Genomic DNA, 25,608 nt, shown 5'->3' on the forward strand with positions numbered 1-25,608 from the left:
AAGCTGGAGTGGCGCTGTGGCTCAAGTGGCAGAGTGCTTGTCTTGAGCAAAAAGAAGCCAGGGGCAGTGCATAGGCCCTGAGTTCAATCCCCAGGACTGGAAAAAGAAAAAAAAAAAAAACCAAAATAAACAAAAACAGAAACCAGAGGAATCTGAGCTTTAAGGCCATTTAAAATGGCGGATCAGGCTTCTGGTTTTAATTTCATTGTGAAAATCGAAACTGCATTAATCAGTTATCTTTTTCGGAGGTAATAAACTGAATTCAAAATTAGCACTCTGGTCTTTTATTAAGATATATCAAATTAGTTCTCTTCCTAACGGCGGAAGAATACAAGTTCTAGCCATATCCTGCTTGGTTGCAATGCCCAAAAAAGCATGCAATGGAGAAAACCCTAAGTAATATTTTCTAAAATAATCTTCAGTCAAGCACCAGTGGCTCACACCTGCAATCCTAGCTACTCAGGAGGCTGAGATCTGAGGATCGCAGTTGGAAGCCAGCCTGAAGAAACTCCGTGAGACTCTTATCTCCAATTAACCACCAAAAAAGCCTGAAACAGAGCTGTGGCCCAAGTGGTAGAGCGCCAGCCTCGCGTGAGACGGTCAAGGCCCTGAGTTCAAGCCCCAGGAGTGGCACAGAATGGAAGGAAATGAGCTCCGGGCTGTGTGAAGCACTGCTTGAGCTGCAGATGGTCTTCCCGGGGCCGGCCTCGGCCGCCCTGGCCCCCGGACCATCGCCAGCACCTCGCACCTCACCTCCACGGGGGCGCCCCGAAAAGCAGCTTCTGATGGTGGCAGCCGACGGATCCTGGGGATCCTGGAAACGAGCCCTTTGGGGCATTCACTAAATAAGGACTACTTTGCTTTTCTATCTGGAATATTGCTTTATCTAGTGAGCAAACAAGGGAACAGACACCCACAGGACCAAGCTCCTCTGTCTGTGCGTGTGGGGTGGGGGTGGGGGACCTGCTATGGTCCCCCAGGCCTCCGGGGCGGGAGTGGGGGGGGGGTGGCGCGGGCCTCGCTGGTTTCCTTGCTTTCCATCCCGCGCTCCTGGTGACCGTGAGTGGCGGCCGGGGCGCGGGGCGCGGGGCGCGGGGCGCGCGGCGGGCGGGGTCAGCGCTGGCTCAGCCTCCTCCGGAGGATCGCGGCCAGCCTCTGCCGGGCGTCGCCCTGGGACGGGGCGGAGGCCCGGCCTCGGGGCCGGTGCGCGGGCGGCGGCGGCGGCGGCAGGGCCGGCAGGCCTCCGTGCGGGTGCGGGCCCGGGGTGGCGGGGGTGGTGTCCGAGCTGGGTCTCCGGGGCGGCCTCTCTCCCCGGGCGGCCGCGGCGGAGGCGGAGGCGGGCAGGGAGGTGCTGGGGCCCGGGGGGCCCGGGGGGCCCGGGGGGCCGAGGCCCGGAGGCGGGCTTCCGCGCAGCCTCCTGAGCCCCAGGAGCTGCTCGCGGGCCCGGCCCAGCGCCTCCGTCAGCTCCAGGCGCTCCTCGCACTCCCTGCGCACGGTGTCCTGGAGCAGCGCGTTCTGAAAGACAGGGGAGGGAGGCGGGGGGTCTGCCTCGAGCCGGCCGGGGAGCCCCCCCCCCGTGCCCGGGCGCCCGCCCCGGACCTCTGCCCCACCGCGCCCACCGGCGTGGCGGCCCCAGCCCCGAACCCTCCCCGTCGTCGGGACGCTGGGATCTGGAGTTCGAAGCCAGGCTGGCGAAGCCGGGAAAGGAGGCCCCGGTGGCAGAGCGCCGGCCTTGAGCAGAGGGAAGCCAGGGCACGGAATAACATGAAACGCGGGGTGTGGCCCGGGCCAGCGGGAGGCGAGCCCGGGGCGGCGGGGCGGCGGGGCGGCGGGGTCACCCGCCCAAGCCCGGAGCGGCAGGGCGGCCTCGGGGGCTGTTCGCAGTTATGGAGCGCGGTGTGTTTTCTATACACTCGCGAGCGCCCTTGCCACCGGGCCACCTTCCCAGCCCCCAGCGGGTCATGGCTGTAACTTCACGGTTACAGCACAGGCACACGGTGCGCTCCGAGCGCACCTCTCATCGGGCTTCCGCCTCCCCAGGCTCTGGCACTTTCCATCACCCTGCCTGGCCGTTGGAGATCACCGACACGGGCAAGCTGAGTCACAGGGCGGGGGGGAGAGTGGGTAGGACTCCGCGGAAGTGGTACAATCCGTTATTTGTAAGGCGTTTGCTCGGTGGGCCTGGGTCGTTGGGTGAAGTCACCGTTCCATCCCTGCGTCCGTCAGGCTTCGTAGGGAACGTTGAGCTCGGGGTTGGCCCGGGAGTCCCAGCGGTCGTGTAGGATGTGGACCGCCGAGCTCGGCGGGTCAACAGCTCCAGGTGCTCTCCTCATACCGGAACACACCTGGAGCTGCCGTGCTCCAGGGTTCGCCGGCCGGGAGTGCATATCCGTCAGGTACGGCCAAGGCCATTCCCAAGCGGGAAACCCTTGGTCAGGGGGTTGTGGACTAATCTGCTGTCAGTGGAACTAAGAATCAGGGAAAGCACCTGCTTCTGATAGTTGAGATTCTCGTGCTTATAGACAGAACTTTATTCAGTTTCAAATCTGGAAGTTAGAGGACTACGGAGCAATTCTAGATTAGCACGGCAATTTTCTATAAAACCAGCTGTATGTGGGGGCCAAAGCCTCATCAATTATGTATAGTGTTTCCATACAAAACAATCCACTTGTTTACATATTAAAAACAATCACGGGTTAATTACTTGCTCCGGTTATTATTTTTGGAGTAAATGGAGATTACTGGTGTGTGTGGCTCTTTCTCCACCCCAAATTCTTGTCAGCAAGGTTGGGGGGCCATGCTCAGGGTCAGAGAGGAAGATGACTCAGGTGCTAGGTTAGGTGCTGTGGTGCTTACTGCGCTCAGCTCAGCGGGGCCAGCTGGGCGGCCGAGGTGAGCGCAGCTCTGGGAGCTGGTGCCTGCCTCCAGGGCCCCGCCTCCTGCAGGGCTAGCCGAGTACCAAGCCCGCCCAAGCAGAAAGGTCCATGAGACTCTTATCTCTAATCAAGAAGCAAAAAGCCACAAGGAGCTCAAGTGGTAGAGGAGTGCCAGCCTGAGTAAAAAAATTTTTTAAAAAATCTACTAGTGCCCAGGCGCTGAGTTTAAGCCCCAGGACCAGTACTTAAAAAAAAAAAAAGCAAAATCCACAGGGTACTGTTTTAGTGGTACAGCAAGCTAACGAAGTGTGAGGTGATCAGCTTTAAGTGCTGTCACCGGATTAGTATAAAAATACCTTTGATTAAGAACACTATGAGAAGGGGCTGGGAATATGGCCTAGTGACAAGAGTGCTTGCCTTGTATACATAAAGCCCTGGGTTCGATTCCTCAGCACCACATATACAGGAAAATCCAGAGGTGGCTCAAGCGGCAGAGTGCTAACCTTGAGCAAAAAGAAGCCAGGGACATTGCTCAGGCCCCGAGTTCAAAGCCCAGGACTGGAAAAAAAAAAGAACACTATGAGGAGTTAATTTTACTGGAATATATAAAATAAAAAATGGACAATGATGGGGTGGTTTCATGAAAAGACAGTTTGATACCTCTGAGAGGACAAGAACCCTCATTAAAAAGCAAAAGGAAGGAAGGAAGGAAGGAAGGAAGGAAGGAAGGAAGGAAGGAAGGAAGGAAGGAAGGAAGGAAGGGAGGGAGGGAGGAAGGGAGGGAGGGAGGAAGAAAGGAAGGAAGGCAGGCAGGCAGGCAGGCAAACCCAATCAGCTTACTAAAGGAAACTCAGGCCTCCACGTACAGGAAAGGCGCCTGACAGGAGACACCCACAAGGTAAGTCACTGAAGAACGGCTTGGTCAAGTGGCAGGAGAAAATGCACAGGTGGAGCAGTGACAGACACCCCAGAGAGCAAGCACAAGAGGAGTGCCCTGCAGGAGGACTCCAGGCTCTGCCCTGGGGGGTCCAAATCTATCATGGGGTCCTCACACCACACGGGGGGTGCTGACCGCGCTGTGTGGGCCAGCTGCTCACGCGCTAACCCCTGTTCAAGGCTATTAGCGTTCAGAACAGAGGATTCATTCTCTCTTCTGTTACTTTGTGAATAGGAGGATCCAAAGTTGAGACTTTCATTTTTGTCTGTGCTCACACGGGATGAGCTCTCTGGGGACTCTGATCATGTCTCCCTGCCCCCTGCCACCATTTCGTCCTTCGGTAACATCTAGATTACAGCTCAGTTTTGTCCCCCAGGCAGTTTGCTACTGTTTCTTCCATCTCAGGGTCAGCAATGGACATGAAAAGCTTGACCACTTCAGAAAAGGACTTGTGGACTTGTCAGTAGACAGGAGTGGAGAATTCCATCATATGGGAAATGATTCCTCCGTCACTTGTGGTTAGCTTGTTCTCGGCCATGTACACAAGAGGAAGGCTGAGTGGCACAGGATTCCAGTATGTATGCACTCAACAACATGCAAACACGTGATGGTATAACTTTGAAAGATGAAAGCTTGTTGACAAACATGAGCATAATAAGTGAAACCATAGTACTCTATGTGTTTTAGACAAAACTGTCTTTGGCTGGGGTTCATCATGGCACCATGGAAGTCAAAATTAAACGAGAGGCCTGAGTCTGGAGAGAAAGACTCTGAGGTTTCCCAGGTGGAATGAACGGAGCATGAGGCACGTGTTGGCACAGGGTGACAGAGGTTGTAGGTGCTCAGATCTGCAGTTAGGTTCGGGAGGAGTTTGGCAGCCCCTGATGCTAGAGTTTGACTTTACTCTGAGCACCAGATGGGAGGCATTGGAAGGTCTGTTTCAAGCAGGTGGCTGGTGTGATCCAATCTGCTGGATGGAAAGTTCTCTTTTCCAGCTCTGGGAACGAATGTGGAGCGGGGTGAGGTGGGAGGCAGGAGGACAGTATGGGCCCAGGCTGCCCCAGGGGAGTTCCCATCTGCCCTGCGTCCGGCGTGAGGTGGACCCGAGGCCTCTCGCCCGGCCCCGGGGCCCTTGCACTCCGCACACAGGTGGCGAGCGTCCCCTGTACCTACCTCTGTAACATTTCAGATAAAAGCCACTGTAAACGAGCTTAAAATATGGCCTAATTGCACTCCCACTGAGTAGGTAAATGTCAAAACGAAAATATAAATTAGCTCACCATCTGTTTTACATTTCTAATATTAAGAGATGGCCAATTTTCCCCAATCTCTGCAGAGTCAGAGTGGTTTATTTTTATGTTTGTTTTCATTGTTATCCTTCAAGACAGCTGGGTTGCTCTAAGTTCTGGAAGCAGTGAAAGAAGTACGGGAAGGCTTTGCTGGGTAACCTGATCATTCTGAAGGTGAGACTCCCGCTGTATTTGGCACCGTGTGGGTGGCTGAGCCAGGAGGTGCTCCGTGAAGGAGGCTCGTGCCTGCCCTGCGGCCGTCATCGAGTGGTCAGACTGCAGTTTCCATCCATCCTGACTGGACGGCACCCAGGGGAGTGGGTGGCCAGCCAGCTGGTTGGGGGGCTGTAGGAAAGGCACGAAAAGCAGAAGCACATGGCGGAGTTATTAGTAAGGGGGGCCCAGCTCCCGTTCCAAGGCTGCTTCTGCTCGCTTCGTCTGTTCAGCCTCAAGCTGCCGAAGACATGCACAAGGCACAGTGAGAACCTCGACACGTTTCTGGGAGAGAAGACGGCCAGCATGTTGTTCTTCAAACTGTAATTCTGTGCTTGCAAACATAATGAAGCCAAGTACAGCAGACATAATGAAACAAAAGCTGTAGAAATGGACGCCCAACCCTCTGACTGGGCTACAGTTGGCATTCGTGAGGATTAGCATTACCCAAAGGATCAGGGTTAAGGACTGAGGTTTGAATGAGGCATGAGAATGAGTTAGAATGAATACGAGGGTGAGTTTAGGATTTGAGTTAGGCTTCAGTGTCAGTTAAGGTTAGGGTTGGGGTTAGAATTAGGGGCAGCACTAGGGTAGGGAATAAGATTAGAGTTTATCAGTAGTTTGGGTTGGTGTTAGACATTATGGTCTGGATTAGTTGTAGGTTTAGGTTAGGACTAGGATTAAGGTGAGATTTAGAGTTAGGATTTATATGGGACAAGGATAAGGCGAGAATTAGGCATTAGGCTCAGAGTTACATTAGGTTTAGGCTGTGGGATCTGAGCTTTAGTTTTCAAATTAGAGTTAAGGTTGGATTATCATTAGGAATAAGGTTAGGAGTATCAGAGATTAGGGTGGGAGTTAGATCAGGAACAGGCTTAAGGTTGACCCGTGGTTAGGGTTAAGGGCACAATTAGGTGTTAGTTTGTATCTTTTACTTCTGAGTTCTTCTATTTCTTATTTGTTTCTGTTCTTCAAAAATTAGAAATAATTATCAAGTATTTGGCGATTCTTGACTGTTCAACAGAGAATCCTCAGGATCTGACCTAAAGTTCAGTGTGTACCTGGATAAGGTTTACGGCCGTTCTTCCAGGGTGTGGAGAACGGCTGTGGTGCAGCCATTTCCTGGAGATCACTAAGTGGTCGGTATACATTGAAAGGTCTTTTCTCTTGAGGCAGTTCATTTTCCCAGAGAAGGCACTTCCAGTTTCTTGCTACTGATACATTAGCCTGAGTGATGGCATTCTGAATGGGAGAGTAGAATGGGGGTGCATTTAGTACAGGTGTTAACCCCGGCTCTTGTTGTGTTACACACTTGGCTGTCTTAGGTCCTCCAGCCTGGTGACTCCCAGTCAAGGTTACTGGCGAACCGCCATGCCCTGCCTGAGAGTGGGCGGGGCTGCTGGGGAAGGGAGGCACGTGGGCCTCTGTGTGTCTTTCGCAGTCCTCCTGGCCTTCCTGTGCTGTGTCACATGCTCAGGTTTGCGTCTCTGGGCCCTCACCCTCTCCCTCCACACACATTACTTCTTCAGCTTCGTTACCACTCAGCCATCTTGCTTTCCGTTTTCCAACCTCTTTTTCATCAAGTGTCCACTCCTCTCTTGCTTTCTCTGTCCTTAGAAACGTGTTCAGTTTTGTGAATTTATGGCCATTTCATGGTGATGACATGAAGTAAACCTATGGGTTCCATTTTCCATGTTTACCTGAGAGCATGCTGGGGCTTGAACTCAGCACCTTCATTCTTGCTTAGCTTCTTCCCCTAAGGCTGGTTGCTCTGCTACTTGTAGCTTGCACTTCCAGTGTCCGAGTAGCTTTCACCTTCCGTTAGATAGGCTGCAGAAACTGGAGAGATTAAACTCCTGTTCCTTTCTTCCTGTGTGGGGTTTTGTCTGTTTCCTTTCTCACTTTGCAGCTCAGCCTGTCCTTGAGTCTACTTTAGAGTCTAGTTTAACTTCATACTTGATGTTCCTGCCTCGGCCTCCCAAGTGCTGGGGTTATAAGTGTGTACTACCACCATGCTCCACTCTGTGGTCTTAAAACAGCTTCCTTGGAGCTGTTTTGTTTAGTTTTGAATTTATCCATACTCTTCCTCTGGACCCAGGTCATTGAGAGCAGGGTTATAATTGGGTTATAATTAAGAATCTCTTGATAGGATCCCCAGAAAACACAGACTCCAAGAGCCTGGGGGTTCCATTCGAATTTGGCTGTAAGGATCATACGCTATTTTCAGAGGTAGTACCTTCTCACTTCTGATTCCTTTCTGCTTTTCACCACGTGAGTCTCTTCTGAAGGGAGAGCTTTGCTGGGCATGTTGTTTATGCTTCTACCTCCACTACTCCTGGATTTTCCATTTTCTCCTCCCAGTGACTGCAGCTTTTCCTACCCAACCCTGTTCTGGGGGTTGTAGCAACAATCAGTGCTTGACATTCAGAGCTTTAGCCCCCCTCCTACCCTGGAGAACTCTCTTCTACAATTTAAAACCAAGTCCATCCCTCTTTCCTTGAGAGGGATGAGGACCTCCCTCCTCCAGATTAGTTTATTAATTCATCCTCCTTCTAATGGGAACTTGCTTTCCCCTTGCTTTATTCAGAACCTGAAAAACTTCAAAGAGTATAGATATAGGATGAAAATAAGTAGTGGTTTTCACTTCATGTCTTCTACATATAGCCTCTATTCTTTCTGGTTCGTAAGTCCTCTCACTTTTATTGGCTCATTTCCTATTTTTATGAGCCTGTTCTGGTCTTTGGCATGCCTCATCATTTACTTACATTTTAGTTCCAGTTATTTAATATTAAGGTGATATTTTGGAAACTTCTAATGGAAAATCTAGTGTGGGGGGCTGGGAATGTAGCTTAGCGGTTGAGAGCTTTTCTAGAATGTATAAAGCCCTGGGTTCGATTCCTCAAAACCACATAAACAGAAAAAGCTGGAAGTGACGCTGTGGCTCAAATGGTAGAGTGCTAGCCTTGAGTAAAAGGAAGCTCAGGGACAGTGCTCAGGCCCTGAGTCCAAGCACCAGGACTGGCAAAAAACCCAAACAAACAAAACCTACTGTGCTCCTTCCCTGGGTATGCCTCCAAAGCATATCCATAATTAGCTTTAAAAAAATTACAAGATGACATTTTTCTATATTTAGTGATAATCCACAATTGATTGTACATTGTACGGTTGCTCATTTTATTTTATGGTTATTTTAAATTTTATGTGTGTGGGGGTGTGTGTGTGAATTCATATTGGAGTTTGAACTCCAGGCTTCATGCTTGCTAGTCAAGCCATCGTCCATGTTTGTAGCCCCTTTGCTGGTAGAATCTCATGTTTTTTGTCCAAACCAAGCTTGGACTTCAATCCTCCTATTTACACCTCCCTTTGTGATTGGATGCAGGGATACACACTATCATACCTAGCTTACTGGTTAAGATGAAGGTCTTGGTAGCTTCTTGCCTGGGATGATTTTGAACCCTGATCCTCCTAATCTCCTCCCCTAGTAGCTGTGATCACAGGTGTGAGCCACTGCTCCAGGGCTTGTTCAACTACAAAGTAAGAAGAAAATAAATAATGGAGGCCAGGAGGTGTTGTGGGATAAGCCTGAGGCCACCTTGAAACTTAGAAGCAGAATCTTTTTTTTTTTTTAATGAAAAAATTTTTTTTTTGGCCAGTCCTGGGCCTTGGACTCAGGGACTGAGCACTGCCCCTGGCTTCTTCCCACTCAAGGCTAGCACTCTGCCACCTGAGCCACAGCGCCCCTTCTGGCCATTTTCCATATATGTGGTGCTGGGGAATCAAACCGAGAGCTTCATGTGTAGGAGGCAAGCACTCTTGCCACTAGGCAATATTCCCAGCCCCAGAAGCAGAATCTTGAGAGCTCCGATTTCCCGAAGGAAGACCCATTACCCCACAGAGATGCACATTTGAATCTTGGCTATACCATACTGCACTATCTTAGGAAAATTACTCAGCTTTGTTAAGTCAGTTCCTCACCTGTAACATGCAAATATTTCTAATTGTACAGAGTTGTGTTAGGCATTGTTCTTCATCCAGTGTTTTTCCCCCATTCCCTATTTCATCTTATATTTATAATTCTTTGTAATAGTTTCACTTCATATTTATAATGATGAAACAAATTTTCTATTTTTGTCAGTAATCTAAATATAGCAAGAATATGACATATTTATTGCTAGTATCTCCCATGTATTTCTTCACTGAGATGTCAATAAAACCAACAAAAACATTACTTATCACTAGCATTCAGAATAGCTCCTTTGGGCTGGGAATATGGCCTAGTGGCAAGAGTGCTTGCCTCATATACATGAAGCCCTGGGTTCAATTCCTCAGCACCACATATATAGAAAAGGCCAGAGTGGCGCTGTGGCTCAAGTGGCAGAGTGCTAGCCTTGAGCAAAAAGAAGCCAGGGGCAGTGCTCAGGCCCTGAGTCCAAGGGCCAGGACTAGCAAAAATAAATAAATAAATAAATAAATAAATAAATAAATAAAAATAAAAGACAGAATAGCTCCTTTATCTCTATTCACTACATTGTTATAAACAGGGTCACATTTTATAATCTAAGGTTGGTAATTAAAGAACAAAGTAATTGTTCCACTGTTCCTAAACTGCCTAGCATTTCACAAATAAGAGTTAGGAAAAGAAATGAAAAATCTGTGTGACTAGGACTCTTTACATATTTATGTCTTATTCGCCTTAACATTAAATCTTTGCCAAAGGAACTTTTAGAGCTCAGGTGCATGAATTAAAAAAGAAACATGGACAATATAAAGATAATTTGACTTTTGTAAAAAAAGAAAAAAGCTTTGTTTGCTTGTGTGCCTGTCCTGGGGCTTGAACTCATGGCCTTGGCACTATCCCTGAGCATCTTTGCTCTAGGATAGCATTCTACCACTTGAGCTGGCACCTCTACTTCTGGCTTTTTTTGTTTTTCTTTGGTGGTTGACTTGACATAAGAGTTTCATGGGCTTTCCTGCTGGGGCTGGCTTTGAACTTTAATCCTTGGATCTGAGGCTCCTGAGTGAGAGCCAGCAGTGTCCAGCTTACAGGTCTTAAGTGGTCCTTGGCAACACGGAGCTGGGCACTGAGACAGCATTGGTGTATACAGTTGAACATCCTGGCTTTGTACAAGGCAGGCCAGGTCCACAGAGATTAAATGGTGCCCAGAGAGAGCCAGGATGTGGTTTCCGGTCTCTAACAAACAGCCCAGGACTCTTTCCAGGCCACCACACTGCCTTTCGTGTGTGTGTGTGTGTGTGTGTGTGTGTGTGTGTGTGTGTGTTGTGTGTGTGTGTGTGTGTGCAAAGGGACGATGGTTTGCTCCTTACCTCTTCCTGGGATTGGTTAAACTGCTGCATCAGCTGTGTTTGAGCCAACATCACTCTCTCCAGCTCCTCTGACTTCTGTTTCATTTCCTTCTTCAAGCTTTCTGAAACTCTATCATGACAGTCAATTTGCTTCTTCAAGCGTGATTCAAATTCTGCAACCACATTTTTAAGGGTTTCAATTTCTTTTTGTTTTGACTTAGATTTTTCTGCATATTGCCGGTGGGACTCATGCAGTTTTTCTTCAAGGGTGCTCACTTCCAGCCTCAAGTCTTTTGTAGCACCTGCGATTAAGTCAGATATCTGTAAGACAAATTTCATATTAGTTTGTAGGTCACCGTTTCTAAGTAACTACAGAGCTGTTATGGTTCTTAAGCAATTTGTTTTTAGTAAACCAGTGTGTTTTTCTAACTAGGTGAAAATAAATACTAGGCCATACCCAGGGTTTCAGGGGTTTCTTCTTAAAAGTTAACAGAGAATTTTATTTTTTCACCTAAAATGGAAATTGCATTAATCACTTTAGCACCTTTGGAAACAAACAAATCTCTATGACTATCTTGAGCTGCCAAGAATGGCTCAAGTCTTGTCAAGTAGATCGGGGGCCTGGCCTGTCCTAATTAGGCTGGCTGTGGTATCTCAAAACGCCTGATGTTTGGAGACCTAAGGAGTGTTCTACAGTGAGACTCCACTCATATCATACCAATAAGCTAATTTTCCTGTGGCATCATTGGGTTTCTTTCATGTATGTCCTGGATGGAGGGGACCCAAGCACTTCCTGTTTCCTGAAGAGCCCTGTCAAACAGAATTTTTTTGAAATGATAGAACTATCCTGCACTATCCAACACGGTGGCCACTATCCCTTGATGGCCACTGGCTATATGAAATGATAGCAACCACAGTCTCTGTAAAAATAAAAGCCTGAGGCTGGGAATGTGGCTTAGTGGTAGAGTGCTTGCCTAGCACGCATGAAGCCCTGGGTTCCATTCCTCAGTACCACACAAACAGAAAAAGCTAGACGTGGCACTGCGGCTCAAGAGGTAAAGTGCAAGCCCTGAATTCAAGCCGTAGGACTGGCAATCAATCAATCATCAACCAATCAATCAATAAAAGCCAAAGCCAGGCAGCAGAGGCTTATGCCTGTAATCCTAGCTACTCAGAAAGCTGAGACCAGAGAATTGCAGTTCAAAACCAGCCAGAGCAGGAATCTGTGAGACGTTTATCTCCAATTAACCACCGAAAAATCTTGAAGTGGAACTGTGTTGCAAGTACTAGAGTGCTAGCCTTACGCAAAAGAAGCTCCAGAAACAGTGTTCAGGCCCTGAGTTCAAGCCCCAACATTGGCACAAAAAGGAAAATAAAATAAAAGCCAAAGTTATATCTAATTTCCTTGGTGTAAACACTCCTTCCACGGCTTTGGATGCAACACCACCAGTGACTGGAAAGAGATGCTGGGACAGGCTCTGAAAAGCCATTACCAGCCACTAAGTACTCAAATTGGGAGTTAAGTTGAATGGATTTCGTGGACATACATGCCAGGTATGGATACCATAATGATGTTGCTATACAAGGCAATAGGAGAATACTATGAACATGGGTTGCTTTGCTTGGTTGTACTTCTAGGTAAATGAGAGAGGAAGAAAAGCTTTTCCTCGTGGCATGAAGGGAACATTTCCCTTTTAGAAAAGATTTCTCTTCCTCCTTACAAAACAAAACAAAGAACAGAAGAATAACAGCGTTCGTTCTGATGAAGCTTATCCTTATTATTGATGCTGCAGTTATTGTTGTTACAAATATTAGCATAACAAGAACCTGGTCCGCGAAGGATCTGGAAAACACTTGGAGACCAAAGCTCTGAGGACTTTTTGAGCTTATTACTTAAAAAAGAATTATGTATTCAAAATTTATTTCAAATGTTCAATTTACATAAAGAACAGCTTTTGGGAGAACTCTATTCACCACAGTGAGTCACTTTACAGATTAATATTCTATTATTTCCAGCTAATTCAGGGGGGAAGGTGGCCACTGCGAGGTGAACAGTAGCCCTGGCCCTGGGGGAGGGGCTGTGCAGAGCCGCAAATATGTTTCTAGTTTGGTGTATGTGTGTGTATTTTTTTAAAAAGGAGTCAACGTTTAAAATCCAGGGGATTTTACTTGCAAAATTTGGACTTAGGACTTCTCTTGAGCGATCATATGACCTTGTCTGCACTTCCCTGCCCATGGGATCCTGAACCGAGACTACAGCCAGTCACGAGGGAAGGGGGACAAGGGGAGCTGCAAGTGAGAGGCGAGGACCTGGCTAGGGTCGGCCAGAACTTCAGGTCAGCCAAGGCCCAAGCTATTGCACATGGTCTGCCATCTCATTTGAGAAAAATCACAGATTCAAAGGTAAAATGATCAAGAATGTTAAGGCAGCAGCTGCACAGCATTAAGTTCAAGGCAGGAGGCCTTTCTGACCCGGGGGCCCTGTGCTACTACTCTGGTCATATACTAGGGTAACCGGGTGGTTGGTCCTACTTAATTATTGCTTTCAGTGAACCACGGAAATGGCTGAGCCGTATCTCCTTCACACAAGCACAGGGTATTAGGTTCATCTGATTAACATAGGCACTTAGTGAGTTTATTCAAAATATGGTTTCTCTAGTAAGACTTGACTGATACACATACATATTCTACACTTATCTGCTGGGAAAACATAATAAGCTGAGCATCAAGCACCAGTGGCTCACGCCTGTAATCCTAGCTACTCAAGAGGCAGAGATCTGAAGATCATAGGTCTAAGATAGCCTCATAAGAAAGTCTTTGAGACTCTTATACTCGGATGAAGCCAATAGTGGAACTGTGGCTCATTTGGTAGAGTGCTAGCCTTGAGCACAAAAGCTCAGGGACAGTGCCCTGGCCCTGAGTTCAAGCCCCAGGACTGGCATACATACATACATACACACATACATACACACATACATACATACATACATACATACACACACACACATACACACACACACACACACACACACACACACACCTAGAGACCCACTAATGTCTGGAGTACCACAAGTTTATATCCTAGCACTCAGGAGGCTGAGACCCAAGGTTTGTGAGTTTGAGGCCAGCCTGGGCTACATAGTTAGATGATGTCTCATAAAATAAGCAAACAAAACAGGCAACAACATCATCAGAGAGATTTTAACAGATAGATGTATCATTACATCTACAGAATATTTTTCTTCATTCAAAAAAGGTTTTGAGTCCAGTACTGGTGGCTCATGCCTGCAATTCTAGTTATTCAGGAGGCTGAGATCTGAGGATCACAGCTGAAAGCTAGCCTGGACAGGAAAGTCTGTGAAACTCATCTCCAATTAGCTACCGAAAGCAAGCCTGAAATGGAGGTCTGGCTCAAGGGGTTGAGTGCTAGCCTTGAGCAAAGCTCAGGTACAACACCTAGACCCTGAGGTTCAGGCCTCAGGGTGGGCACCACGAGAGAGAGAGAGAGAGAGAGAGAGAGAGAGAGAGAGAGAGAGAGAGAGAAAGGGAGAGGGGGGAGAGGGAGGGGGAGAGGGAGGAAGGGAGGGAGGGAGGGGGAGAAGAAAGGAAGGAAGGAAGGAAGGAAGGAAGGAAGGAAGGAAAGAAAGAAAAGAAAGAAAGAAAGAAAGGAAGGAAGGAAGGAAGGGAGAAAGAAAGAAAGGAAGGAAGAAGGAAAGAAATGCTTTATTGGGAAATGTAAAACATCTTACCAGCTGGATATTATTATTCTGGATATGAGGTGTTGTCAGATTAGCCATGCTGCTTATTAGTCATTAATTTATGCTGCTCTAAAGGTAAGTTTATTTTAGTAAAAGCAAATAAATCCATTCATAGCTGAATTACACATTTATGTCACTCAACTCCATCACCCATGCTGGAGAATAGCCAAACTTGTTTACCTGTGTGGCTAAATCATGGCTTAACAACCGTGAGGACAGCTACTGGTGATAGATACTGCCATGTTCTTAAGAGGAAATGCCAGCATCTGTAATTCCAAACACATTACATACGATGGACATAACTACAGACCTTTGCCTGCAGTTCTTCTTGTTCTTTCTTATACTTTTTGAGTATTTCCTGGTGCTTTTCCTTTTCAATATCGAGTTCCAGCTTTGCCTCTTCCTTAAAGCGAAGAGCTTGCTCCTGGAATTCAACCAGATGTTGGGCTCGCTCCTTGGCGAGTTCAGCTTCAATCTAAGAATGTCATTAAATACACATTTAAAATTCATTCTCATTCTTGAATTAAAAAATAAACATTAACTGTTTAATTAAACGATTTAAATTTTTTGGTATTAAGAATATTTGACTGTAGAATGCGTGCCAGAAAACTGACTTTGGTCTAAGTATTCCAAGACCTAAAACCTTTATTTATTTATTTGTTTATTAATTGAACACAAATTTTTTTACAAGGTGTTGTGCAAAAAGGGTACAGTTACATAGTAGGGCAGTGTGTACATTTCTTGTGATATCTTACGTCCTGTTTTTCTATCCCTTCTCTAGGTCAGGTAGACATCTATACAATATACAATGTATCAAGAACATATACAGTATTCACAGACTTGGTCTCTACTGTCTCTCCATCTCCCTTTGTTAACAGTCATATATCAGGGAGATCATGCCCCTTTGTCCTAAAACCTTCTTGAATCTGAAAAATCAGTAGAGAAATTGGGACTGTATTACGACAGTTTTCAGAAATACTAAAAGCTGGGTAACTTATATTTAAATGACTAAAAGATTAGTTATCTATACTGTAAACTCAGTCCTCAGCAACAATCCTTAAGCACACACACACACACATTTTGAAGTGGTAGACTAAGTTCAGCTGAAAATTCAGAGGAGATATAAAGTATGAAAGTTGACTTTTCAAATGATGGAAGACACAGATTACCTTTTTAAATGGGACTGAAGCTGGAAAGATGAGTAAAAGATCCCACAGACAGTGACACACACACATCTATAGTTTGACTCAGACAGAATCAGTGGGCAGAAGGGCTTTAGAAATTCCCTGGTTCGACCTTGCACGCTGTGTGAATCATAGGAAGAGTAAACAAGAATTCTGGTTTGAGAAGGAGTGGAGTTCATTAAATCCTGCCTCGGCCGCTTGCTAACCTGGTGATGATGAGTTAGTGACCGCGTGCTCTCTTTGTGGCACTGGGATTAAGTCCCTGGGGCTCAACTAGATCTCCAGAGCTCTCTGTGAGCAGTAAAGGGGGAAAAGCAACTGTGGGTTCAAGTAGGAGCAGGAATGCAGTAGTCAGATAGCAACTCCAGGTACCAACCGCTCAGTCCAGCCCGTGGAGTTCATACAAAAGCTGTCTGCTGTGTACCTCACACCTCTAGATGCTGCAACCCACTCCTCCCCACAGGACTTTCCATCCAAGACAACACTAAGCACTAGGCGGTGTTTCCTTGCCTTGAGCCAACATCTTCCACTATGTGGTTTCCAACCATTGGTTTTTGTCTCTGCCTACTAGAGCAAGGCGGAGAACAAATTTGTGAGCAGGGTGTGGTGGTGTTCAGCTGTAATCCCAGCCTTCAGGAGGCAGAGACTGCCTCCGCTACCCAGCAAGACCTTGTTAGTGACACACAGAGAGGAGGGGAAGGCAAAGGAATTTGGTTTATACTCATCACAAAACGCTATGAAAGGGCCCCAGTCACTGAGCCGCCGCCGAGGACTTAGCTGCCTCCCCCGTGGGCCCCCTCACTTCCAGACGCTCCCCCTCCCCCCATCTCCCGCAGCTGCCTTCCGCAGGCCGTTTCCACCGAGGAAAAGGAATCGTATCCTGTGTCCGCTATCCAGAACCCCCACTCTTTCCACCCCTTTGCTGATGCTGGCGCTGAGCATTATATCCATGTAAGAATTCAACAGAGAAACGGCAGGAAGACCCTGACTACTGTCCAAGGGATCGCGGATGCTTACGATTAAAAGAAACTAGTGAAGGCGTTTAAGAAGAAATTTGCCTGCAATGGTACTGTAACTGAGCATCCACAATATGGAGAGTTCAGCTACTGGGTGATCAGCACAAAAACATATGCCAGTTCCTGGTAGAGATTGGACTGGCTAAGGACGATCAGCTGAAGGTTCATGGGTTTTACCATGTGTCTCATTGAAGCTTAAGTGAGAATTTCCTTGCAATGAATACAAGTTCCCTCCTGTCCCTTGTCACAAGTTTAAAAACCTCACAGCTTGTATAATGTAACCATTTGGGGTCTGCTTTTAACTTGGACTAGTGTAACTCCATGCAATAAACTGAAAAGAACCAAATTTAAAAAAAAAACAACACTATGAAAGCTCTCTCAAGTTAAATTTTGGGGTTGGCTTGATTAAAGGTGACTGATGATCTTTTGCAACATGACAGTTGTTCAGATAAGCTGTTCTCTGACTGCTAAAGACCGAGGAAGCCTTAGGGGTGCTGGCAAAAAGAATATCAGACCCTTGCTTCCACTGGCCTGTGGCGATGATTCCAGAGTGGCCACACATCCCCACCCAGAAGCCTTCCCTTCATTGGAACACCATCAACTACCCACCCAGTCCTCCCAGCTAGCATCCTACCCCACTAGCTTTCATCTTCCCCCACCTATGCTCCACACCTATCCCAAGATGCCTGAGTCCATCCACTTCTCCACCTCTGTCCTCCCACCGCCCCACGTCTGCCCATCAGCAACCCCTGACCAGCCTTCTTACTTCCAAGCTCCAATCTGTGCTACACAATGTTCTCAGTCATTTCTCAGTACATTACTAAAAAGTCTTTTAAATGGGCCACTGCCAGCCCCATGTGACACCTGCGTGTGAAATGACAAACACCCTTTCCTTAGACCAAAACCATCTCATGCCAGGTAGGGGACAAGGTGCCCAGAGGACAGGCTGTGTTCCAGCTCCCTCCGCACGCTGGCCAGGCTCTGCAACCCCAACGCCAGCACGGCCTGCCGGGCTCCTCCAGCCTGACCTCCTCTGCTCTGCCCGTTCATCAGGCTGACCCGCAGCCCTGCTGGGCAGACAGCATGGTTACATAGCATGATTACATGCATGATTTTAAATATGAAATGGTGCCATCGATACTGTGTTAGTCATATACTTATAACATACATTGAAAAACACATATCCACAAGTAACTTCATCCCTGACAAATTTTATATTTTTAATGTTATTACTCTTTGCTTCATTAATAGACTTGCTCTTCCACTTGAAAAGGAATTGGAGGGTTGTTGTTTTTTTCCGGGGAGGGGGGACTCCTTTCAAATTAGGAATTTTCTATTTCTTGAAGTAAACTTTTTTCCCTTGCATTTTCACCACCAATCCAGTAAGTAAGGTTTGTTTTTTTATATAATTTAAAATGAGGCCAATTAGTGCAATTCTAAAATGTTTCTAAACGTAATATCTTGATAATCTATGAAAATGCTTAGTTGGAATTTGTCTCTTGCACTAAAAAGTAACAGTCAAGAAGTGAAGTGGTCATTATGTAAGCAGTCTGGTTACAGAAGATTTTTAATTACAAAATTTTAACTAAACAGTAACAGCATTATGCACTTGGAACCATTTTTCAAGGTTCATCATGCACATTAATTTTCTCTCGTTGCATCCAAGCACTACTTGAAATCAACAAAGATCACTGACAATTAGTAAATATAGTTATTTTAAAATGTGCCATCCTTGTTGCATAGCAACTATTTGGTCCTATTATGTGCTTCTTACATATTCTAAAATAATTAAGCACAGACACAAACTGCCATTCACTTTTTAAATGTTAAAAGCATTTAAGTTATGAAATTTATTCTAATATGTGTATTATATATTTGCAAAGAGAACATTTCAGTCCTACGCAAAGGCACAGTGACCCAAGAAAGAGCCTACAATGTCATATTAGTGATTCTTTTTTCTCACGAGAGGACTTTTAGGGAACTTTTTATTCAGATTCTCAATAGCTGACACAGCTAAGACATAATTATCATTCCCTGGCTTCACTAATCTGAAACTTGATTTACTGCTGGCAAAATGATGACATTTATTAACAAGTCATGTCCTTTCAGCAAACTGAAATGTCCATTTGTATTATAGAAATTATACATGCCAAAAGACATCTGTGATATAATTGATTAGAAAGAACTTCAGAAATATTACAAGTTATTGTTTCATCTTCAATTATCTGAGCATAAAGCATGAACACAAAAGCTTTTATAGGGCCAGATGCTAGCATGAGCTCGATCTACTCTGTATTCGAAACGCAACAATGAACAGGAATACTAGAGTGGGTGATACTGTTCTCAAAGACCTCTTCTCCAGGAAAGAAAACCATAACGGTGTTCATGTGGACATGGGGACTTATAGTCAAGCAAAGGCAGGAAAGGTCACTCTCCTGGTTGAACAGGAAGAGGGTAGGAGTTTGAGATAAGGAGAAACTGTTAAATCTCTATCCAGGTTGAAGCTATCTGAGAAATTTCCAAGTCAAAAGATGGACATTTACAGTATCCTGTGATATATATTCACAAACAAATTTCCAAAAGGTACCTTTAATTTTCAGTCCCTTAAAGAGTAAGCAGGAAAGACTATTCTACTAGACTTTCACCAAGGTATCAAAAAGTCCTAGTAACTGGATGGGTTAAAAGATAAGTCTCTTGTTTTGAATTATTAAGTTGATGGTCTTTTTGAATTCTTAAACATGGATTGACAGGGATGGGGGGAAGAATAAGAACAGACCAGATAACCGAGTGTACTTAAAATGCATAAAAATTAGAATTAAAGCAGCATGGGGCTTAGAGAAGGAAAAGGCCTGAGCTATACAGCAAGGTATAAACTAGGTACAGCAACTTCCCCACATTCTAACATTTTACTTTACAGAGATCATTTTTTATTATAGTTTGCACACTCAAAGGGATAGGTATTGCTTTGCAAACGACTGGTATAGGTATTTTGATGACTAGAAACAGAAATGATGAATTTAGAGCTGACTGAGCCAGCAACAATGACGAAAAGGTCTCCATCTGCTGGATGGCAGAGAGAGAGAGAGAGAGAGAGAGAGAGGATTCCCCAGGGAGATGTCAGTAGAAGGGAGGACACTGCTTGCTGCAGTTACTGAATTTGGGCCTCAAGGGGAAGAATCTGATGATAAGTACGTTGTCTAGCCAAAAGTCTGAATATCAGTTCTAGAGAAAAGTTGGAGAGATAATAAGAAAATATTTGGCTGGGGTTGTAGCTTGGCAGAGCACTTGCCTAGCAGGTACAAGACCCTGGTTCAATACCCAGCACTATAAGAAATAAACAGAAGAGAAAAGCCAGAGCTGGATGTAGATACACACTGGGGACAAGAAGAGTGGGGAAGGCTGTGACTCTGTGTGCTGGACAGGCCTGGTCACTCAGCAGTCCTACAAGTTTGCAGCAGGGAGGAGCTAAATATCACTGAGGCATGACTGGACCTGTGTGTGAGGTCTAGATGGTAGGGAGTAATGATTTTAAAAGTATGACTTGAAGGGCTGGGAATATGGCCTAGTGGTAGAGTGCTTGCTCTGCACACATGAAGCCCTGGGTTCGAGTCCCCAACACCACATATGTAGAAAAAGCCAGAAGTGGCGCCCTGGCTTATGTGGTAGAGTGCTAGCCTTGAGCAGAAAGAAGCCAGGGACAGTGCTCAGGCCCTGAGTTCAAGCCCCAGGACTGGCATAAAAAAGAAGTATGACTTGAGTATTAACAGCCATATTTCTAGTATGACTATATTATGACTGTGTAATATGTATTAAGTATTTGGATATTAAATAACAATTAGTTGTATTTTTTAAATACTACTATTTAAAGTTATTAAAGTAGTAATAATGCATTGTTGAATCTTTGTAGATAATGGCAAGCTAAATGTTCATTTTACCGTTGCAGAGTAAACATGTCAGAAGTTCTTAGCTGATTATTTTCAGTCATTTTTTATTCTCTTACATTATCTCTTTAGAAGTAGAGAGGTATAAGAATTAATAGTCTCTTGCTTTTAAGAATGTAATAAAATGTAAGATTTTGGTGGGAGAAAAGGAAACATCTGAAAGTTAAAATTTCATTTCTCAATGAAATTGATTTTATAAGATTTCAAAATTTGTGTTTATTTTTTATTTCCCACTACATAGCTAATATTAGAATATTTGGTGCTAGAAATTTCAGAAAGAAGCACAAGTGTGCACAGAAGTAAAGGACAGTATGTGAATGGTTCTGGCAAGTGGACCGGAGTCTGGAAAGCAAGGAAGCCAGGTGCCCGGCAAGGCCGCGCTGCCGTTACCTTTTCCCTCCAGTTATCATCGCTCAGCAGCTTCTGTCTAAGGGTTTCCTGCAGCTGCCCAATGCTTTTCTGGTGGGAAAGCAGCATCAATTCCCTGAAAACCATAAACCCAACATATGAGTCAAGACTCGCCCCTAACCCTCTTCTAAACTTGCACTTCCTGGCTCAGAGAACATTCTTGTACACCCTAGCCTGCTTATTCTCACTAGCAATATATATTAGCTACTATATATTATCTTATTGGTTAACAGCAACTTGCAGACATGGGAAGTGGCTTTTTTGGGGGTGACTTTGTCTTAGTTATTACTACGTTATTATTTTTGTATGAAATAATATTAACAAATGTGGAATCACAAATATAAATGATATTGTGGGTTGCGATTCAAAAAAAATGATGACGAAGCCAGGTGCTGGTGGCTCACGCCTGTAATCCTAGCTACTCGTAGGAGGCCAGACTAGGCAGGAAAATCTGTGAGACTCTTATTTCCAATAAACTACCAAAGAGCTGGAAGTAGAGCTGTGGCTCAAAGGGTAGAGTGCCAACCTTGAGCAAAAGAAGCTCAGGGCTCTAAGCCCTGAGTTCAATTACCAAGACCAGCACAAAAAGTAAATTTAAAAAAATTTAAACTTGATGACTAAATTCGAACACTAGACAATCATTTGTTTGTAAAAAAAAACAAAGAAAACAGGTTGGGATACACCCAAGTTCAATGAATATTCAGTGTTGCTAAGTTTTTTTCTTCTACTGATCTCAAATACTGATACAGGGTAATATCAGGAGTTAAATGGAATACAAACTGTAAGAAATTAGGAAAGGGAACAGAAGTAACATTTTCATCTATGTAAAAGGATTAAAAAAAAAACAATAGGGTCTCTCTTGCCTTTACCTCTCAAGGGCTGGGATTACAGGACATAAATGGATCGCTAAGACTAGTATATGTTACTCTAGGTAGAAATAAGGATGAGAGATTCACGAGAACATTTCACAGGGACACTGAAATGAAGACCTTAAATAACACTGGCAGTGGTAAAAGCACGTGCTGCTCAGGTCTTCATCCTCCTTGGAGAGCCTCTGTACTCATTTTCTATGTGAGGATACTTCTCCAGGGCTTATTCCTTCTTCCTGTTCCTGCATTTTCCTTCACCCCTCCATTCCTTTTAATATGAACCCCTTCTCTCTAATTTGATTTCCATTGATAACTGTTTATTGGGCATCACGACCTAATCATGATCTATCAACACCAAGTATTTCACACTTCAAAAACCAAATTTACATTGGGCATGTTAACACCAGCCAGTAATCCTAGACTTCATGAGGCTGACACACATAAATTCCACACCAGCCTAGGCTACCTAGTAAGAATATCTAAAAAAAAAAATCATCTCCTGCAATCTTTCTTTTATACACTGATCGTTTTCAATGGTGAAAACCTTGGGCTTGAAACTTTCAAATCATCTTTGACTTGCCTTTCTCTCTGTACTGTAGTATTCATTCAACAAAAATAGGTCAGAAAACAAGTAACAAGTTAAAAAGACAACTGAAATTATATTGGGTATCTTTTTTAACCATAGTACAATAAAACAAGAAATTAAGAAAACTTTTAAAAGTATACAAAAATACATGGACATTATACCACTCACAAGTGAACAACCAATGGACTAAGGAAGAAATGAAGAAGGAAAAATTTATTTCTTGTAACAAATTAAAACAAAGAATATACCAAAATCTATGAAACACTGTAAAACAGAGTAACAGGATAAACTAATCAATGTCTACATTATAAAAAAAAAAGGATGCCAAATAACCCAATGCTGTATCTCAAGGAACTAAAAACAAATAAAATAAAATACTTAAAAATTGAAAAGAACTTTTTCAAGAAGGTCAAAAAATTGATAAACTCCTAACATCTCATAATAAGAGAAAGAAAGAAAAAATTCAAATAAAATCAGATATGACAAAGATGACATTACAGCTGACCTCACATGAATACAAAGGCTCATCTGAGAATTGGATTTATTTGTGGACATATACATCTCACCAAGATTGAATCATAAAGAAATGGGACACTTGAACAGAACAATTGAAAGTAATCAGATTGAATCAGAAAGAAAAGGTCTCCCATCAAGGAAAAGCTCAGGACCAGATGGCTTCACTGTTGAGTTCTACCCAACATGTAAAGAACTCATACTAATTCTTCCTAAATTATGCCAAAATAAACTGAAGAGGAGGGAACTTTCCCCAATACATTCTACAAGGCCAGCATTATCCTGAACCAAAGCCAGACAAGGACACAAGAAAAATAGAATGCTATAGGCCCATATCCTTAATAAACACAGATTCAAAAACCCTCAACAAACTATTAGCAAGCTGAATCAAATGGCACTTTAAAAAGATCATTTCCCGTGCTGGAGCAGGATTCATCCAAGGGAGCAGGATAATTTGACATATGCAAACCAGTAAACACAGACCACAGCAACAGAAGGGACCAAACCATTAGATTGTCTCAACAGATACAGAAAGGCATTTAGTGGAGTTCAGCATCCCTTCATGATAACACTGAACATATTAGGTATGGGAAGAACTTATATCAACACAATAAAGGATAGATGTATGTACACTGAATGAGAAGCAGCAGAAAACTGTAAAAATCTGGAATAAGACAAGGATCCTGCTAACACATATTTTTTTTTTTAAAATAGCATGGTTAATATGTTAGAGGAAAAAGACTGACTTACATGACGGATGAAATTTAAAAGTAACTAGAATGGGTGATAGTGAAAAGTACAACTGAAATAAAAAAAAAACAGAGAATGTCTTCATGAAATGATTACTCACAGCTGAAGAGTTGAAAGATGAGAACAGAAAATGATAACATAAAATGTGGAAAATATACAAGAAAATTCAAGCATGAGGAACAGAATTAAAAGAAATATCAGTTCATCATTTCAGAAACAGAGGTGTCAGGGTGAGGGAGAAATAGTATTTGGAAAGAATAGTCCAGACTGATGAAAAAAAAACAAAAAACCGCTAACCTGCAAATCTGCAAATCCACGAATTCTGGATTGCAAACTCTGCAATCAAAAAAAAACACAAAAACCCAAGATCAATAAAACCAAATTCCCTACCTAAGCACCTCATTTGTGAAGCTAAAGAGCAACAAAGTTACAGAGATCTTAAAAGCTGACTAAGGTCCTGAAAATTTACTCTTAACAGAAATAAAAGATGGCAAGAACAGAACAGAGTAGAACAGTCCTTTGGGAAAATACAATCTCCTAAAATTAATATTGAACAAAGCTATGTTTCAGAATGAAGCCGGAGCCTCATGTAAAAACACTTCTAGCAGAGACTAGCATGTTGGGTGTGTCTCCCGACAGCTGCGGCGAGGTCCCAGATTGCAATCTCCGCGTCAGGATTTTATGCTCCGCATTTACCATCCAACAATTTCTAAGATTTTTTTTTTCCTTTGCATTTGTTTTTAAAGTGCAGCCTGACAGATCCCTCAGGCGGGGAGCCTCTCCCCTGTCAGGATACTACTCCTGCCACGCCCTCCACTCCCTGGGCTGTTCTCTGCCCCCTCCCTGCCTTTGCAAGCGCCTGATGTCACCCCTGCTTCGGTGCAAGCAAGGCCTGGCTTTGGGAGAGCCGGTACCTCTCAGGGCTTACCCTCACCCTGTCATCGTCCCATGTCTGAGGGCACATGACAATAAACAGAACAGAAGACTATTGTGACAAGCTGAAAGAGACTGTCAAAGAGAGGAAAAGGATTCTTTCCAGCTTTTTCTGTTACTATGTTTTGGCCTCTATCAGTTGTCAGAGGAGGGGAGGTTCCCTGCTGCATCGCCACATGTGTGCACTGTATTCCAATCAATTTCACCCCCTCGAACCCACTCCCTGCGCCCATCTCTCTAAGAAATAGCACCCCCGGCAGGTTCCCCTCGTTTTCAATTGTTGTGAATTTCTTTCCAGCTTTTTGAATGAAGGGGTCAGGCATTTTCGTTTGGCACTTGGCCCCGATAATTACATACTCTGCCTTGTCGATAGGTGAGTGTAAACTCATAGTCTGTGTAAAACATCTTGATTATGTGCAACTGAGGGCTAGCAAAAAGATAGCAGGAAAAAAACTTGACAAAAGCATAGGCTGCCTGTCAGGAGGGTAGCTATAAAAGCTCAAGGCATGTTCTTTGATTCGTGCATTATTCAAAAAGAACTTGATGCTAAGAGGTTAATTTTAGACTTGAGTATGCATAGTAAAATTTCAGAGTAACTACTGAAAGGATAGAAATATTACTACCAGTATTATACTATTGTGTGGACATGTCTTTTTGTTTCTTTTGGGTAAACATGTAGGAGTGACATAGCTGGAGAGGGGCATTTATTTTTTACATACATGTCTTTTCTTTTTTGCTTTATTTTTCATATTTAGTTCACCCCCCCCTCCCCTGGTCCTGCCTGGGCTTGAAACTCAGGGCTTGGGCACTGTCCCTGAGCTTCTTTTTCTCAAGGTAGCACTTTACTGCTTGAGCCACAGATGCACTTCTAGCTTTTTGTAATTTATTGGAGGTAAGAGTCCCATGGACTTCCCTGCCCTCACTGGCTTCAAATCACAATCCTCAGCTCTCAGCCTCCTGAGTAGCTATATTTACAGGAGTGAGCCACCAATGCCCACTTCACACTTAGCTTTTAAAGACACCTGTAAGCC

General features: G+C 44.5%; 1 protein-coding gene across 1 annotated transcript in view; it reads right to left on the minus strand.

The window, feature by feature from the left end:
- Positions 1 to 1,113: 1,113 nt before the first annotated feature.
- Positions 1,114 to 25,608, minus strand: part of Lekr1 (leucine, glutamate and lysine rich 1) — a 107,067-nt gene continuing 82,572 nt past the window's right edge. Inside the window, exons 10-13 of the mRNA XM_048345859.1 lie at positions 20,909 to 21,002; positions 14,688 to 14,852; positions 10,641 to 10,940; positions 1,114 to 1,515 (exon numbers count right to left, since the gene is read on the minus strand). Coding sequence (XP_048201816.1) covers positions 1,114 to 1,515; positions 10,641 to 10,940; positions 14,688 to 14,852; positions 20,909 to 21,002 — 961 coding nt within the window. The remainder of the gene's footprint in view (positions 1,516 to 10,640; positions 10,941 to 14,687; positions 14,853 to 20,908; positions 21,003 to 25,608) is intronic.

This window comes from Perognathus longimembris, chromosome 5 (genome assembly GCF_023159225.1).
Source record: "Perognathus longimembris pacificus isolate PPM17 chromosome 5, ASM2315922v1, whole genome shotgun sequence".
NCBI classification, from domain to species: domain Eukaryota; kingdom Metazoa; phylum Chordata; class Mammalia; order Rodentia; family Heteromyidae; genus Perognathus; species Perognathus longimembris.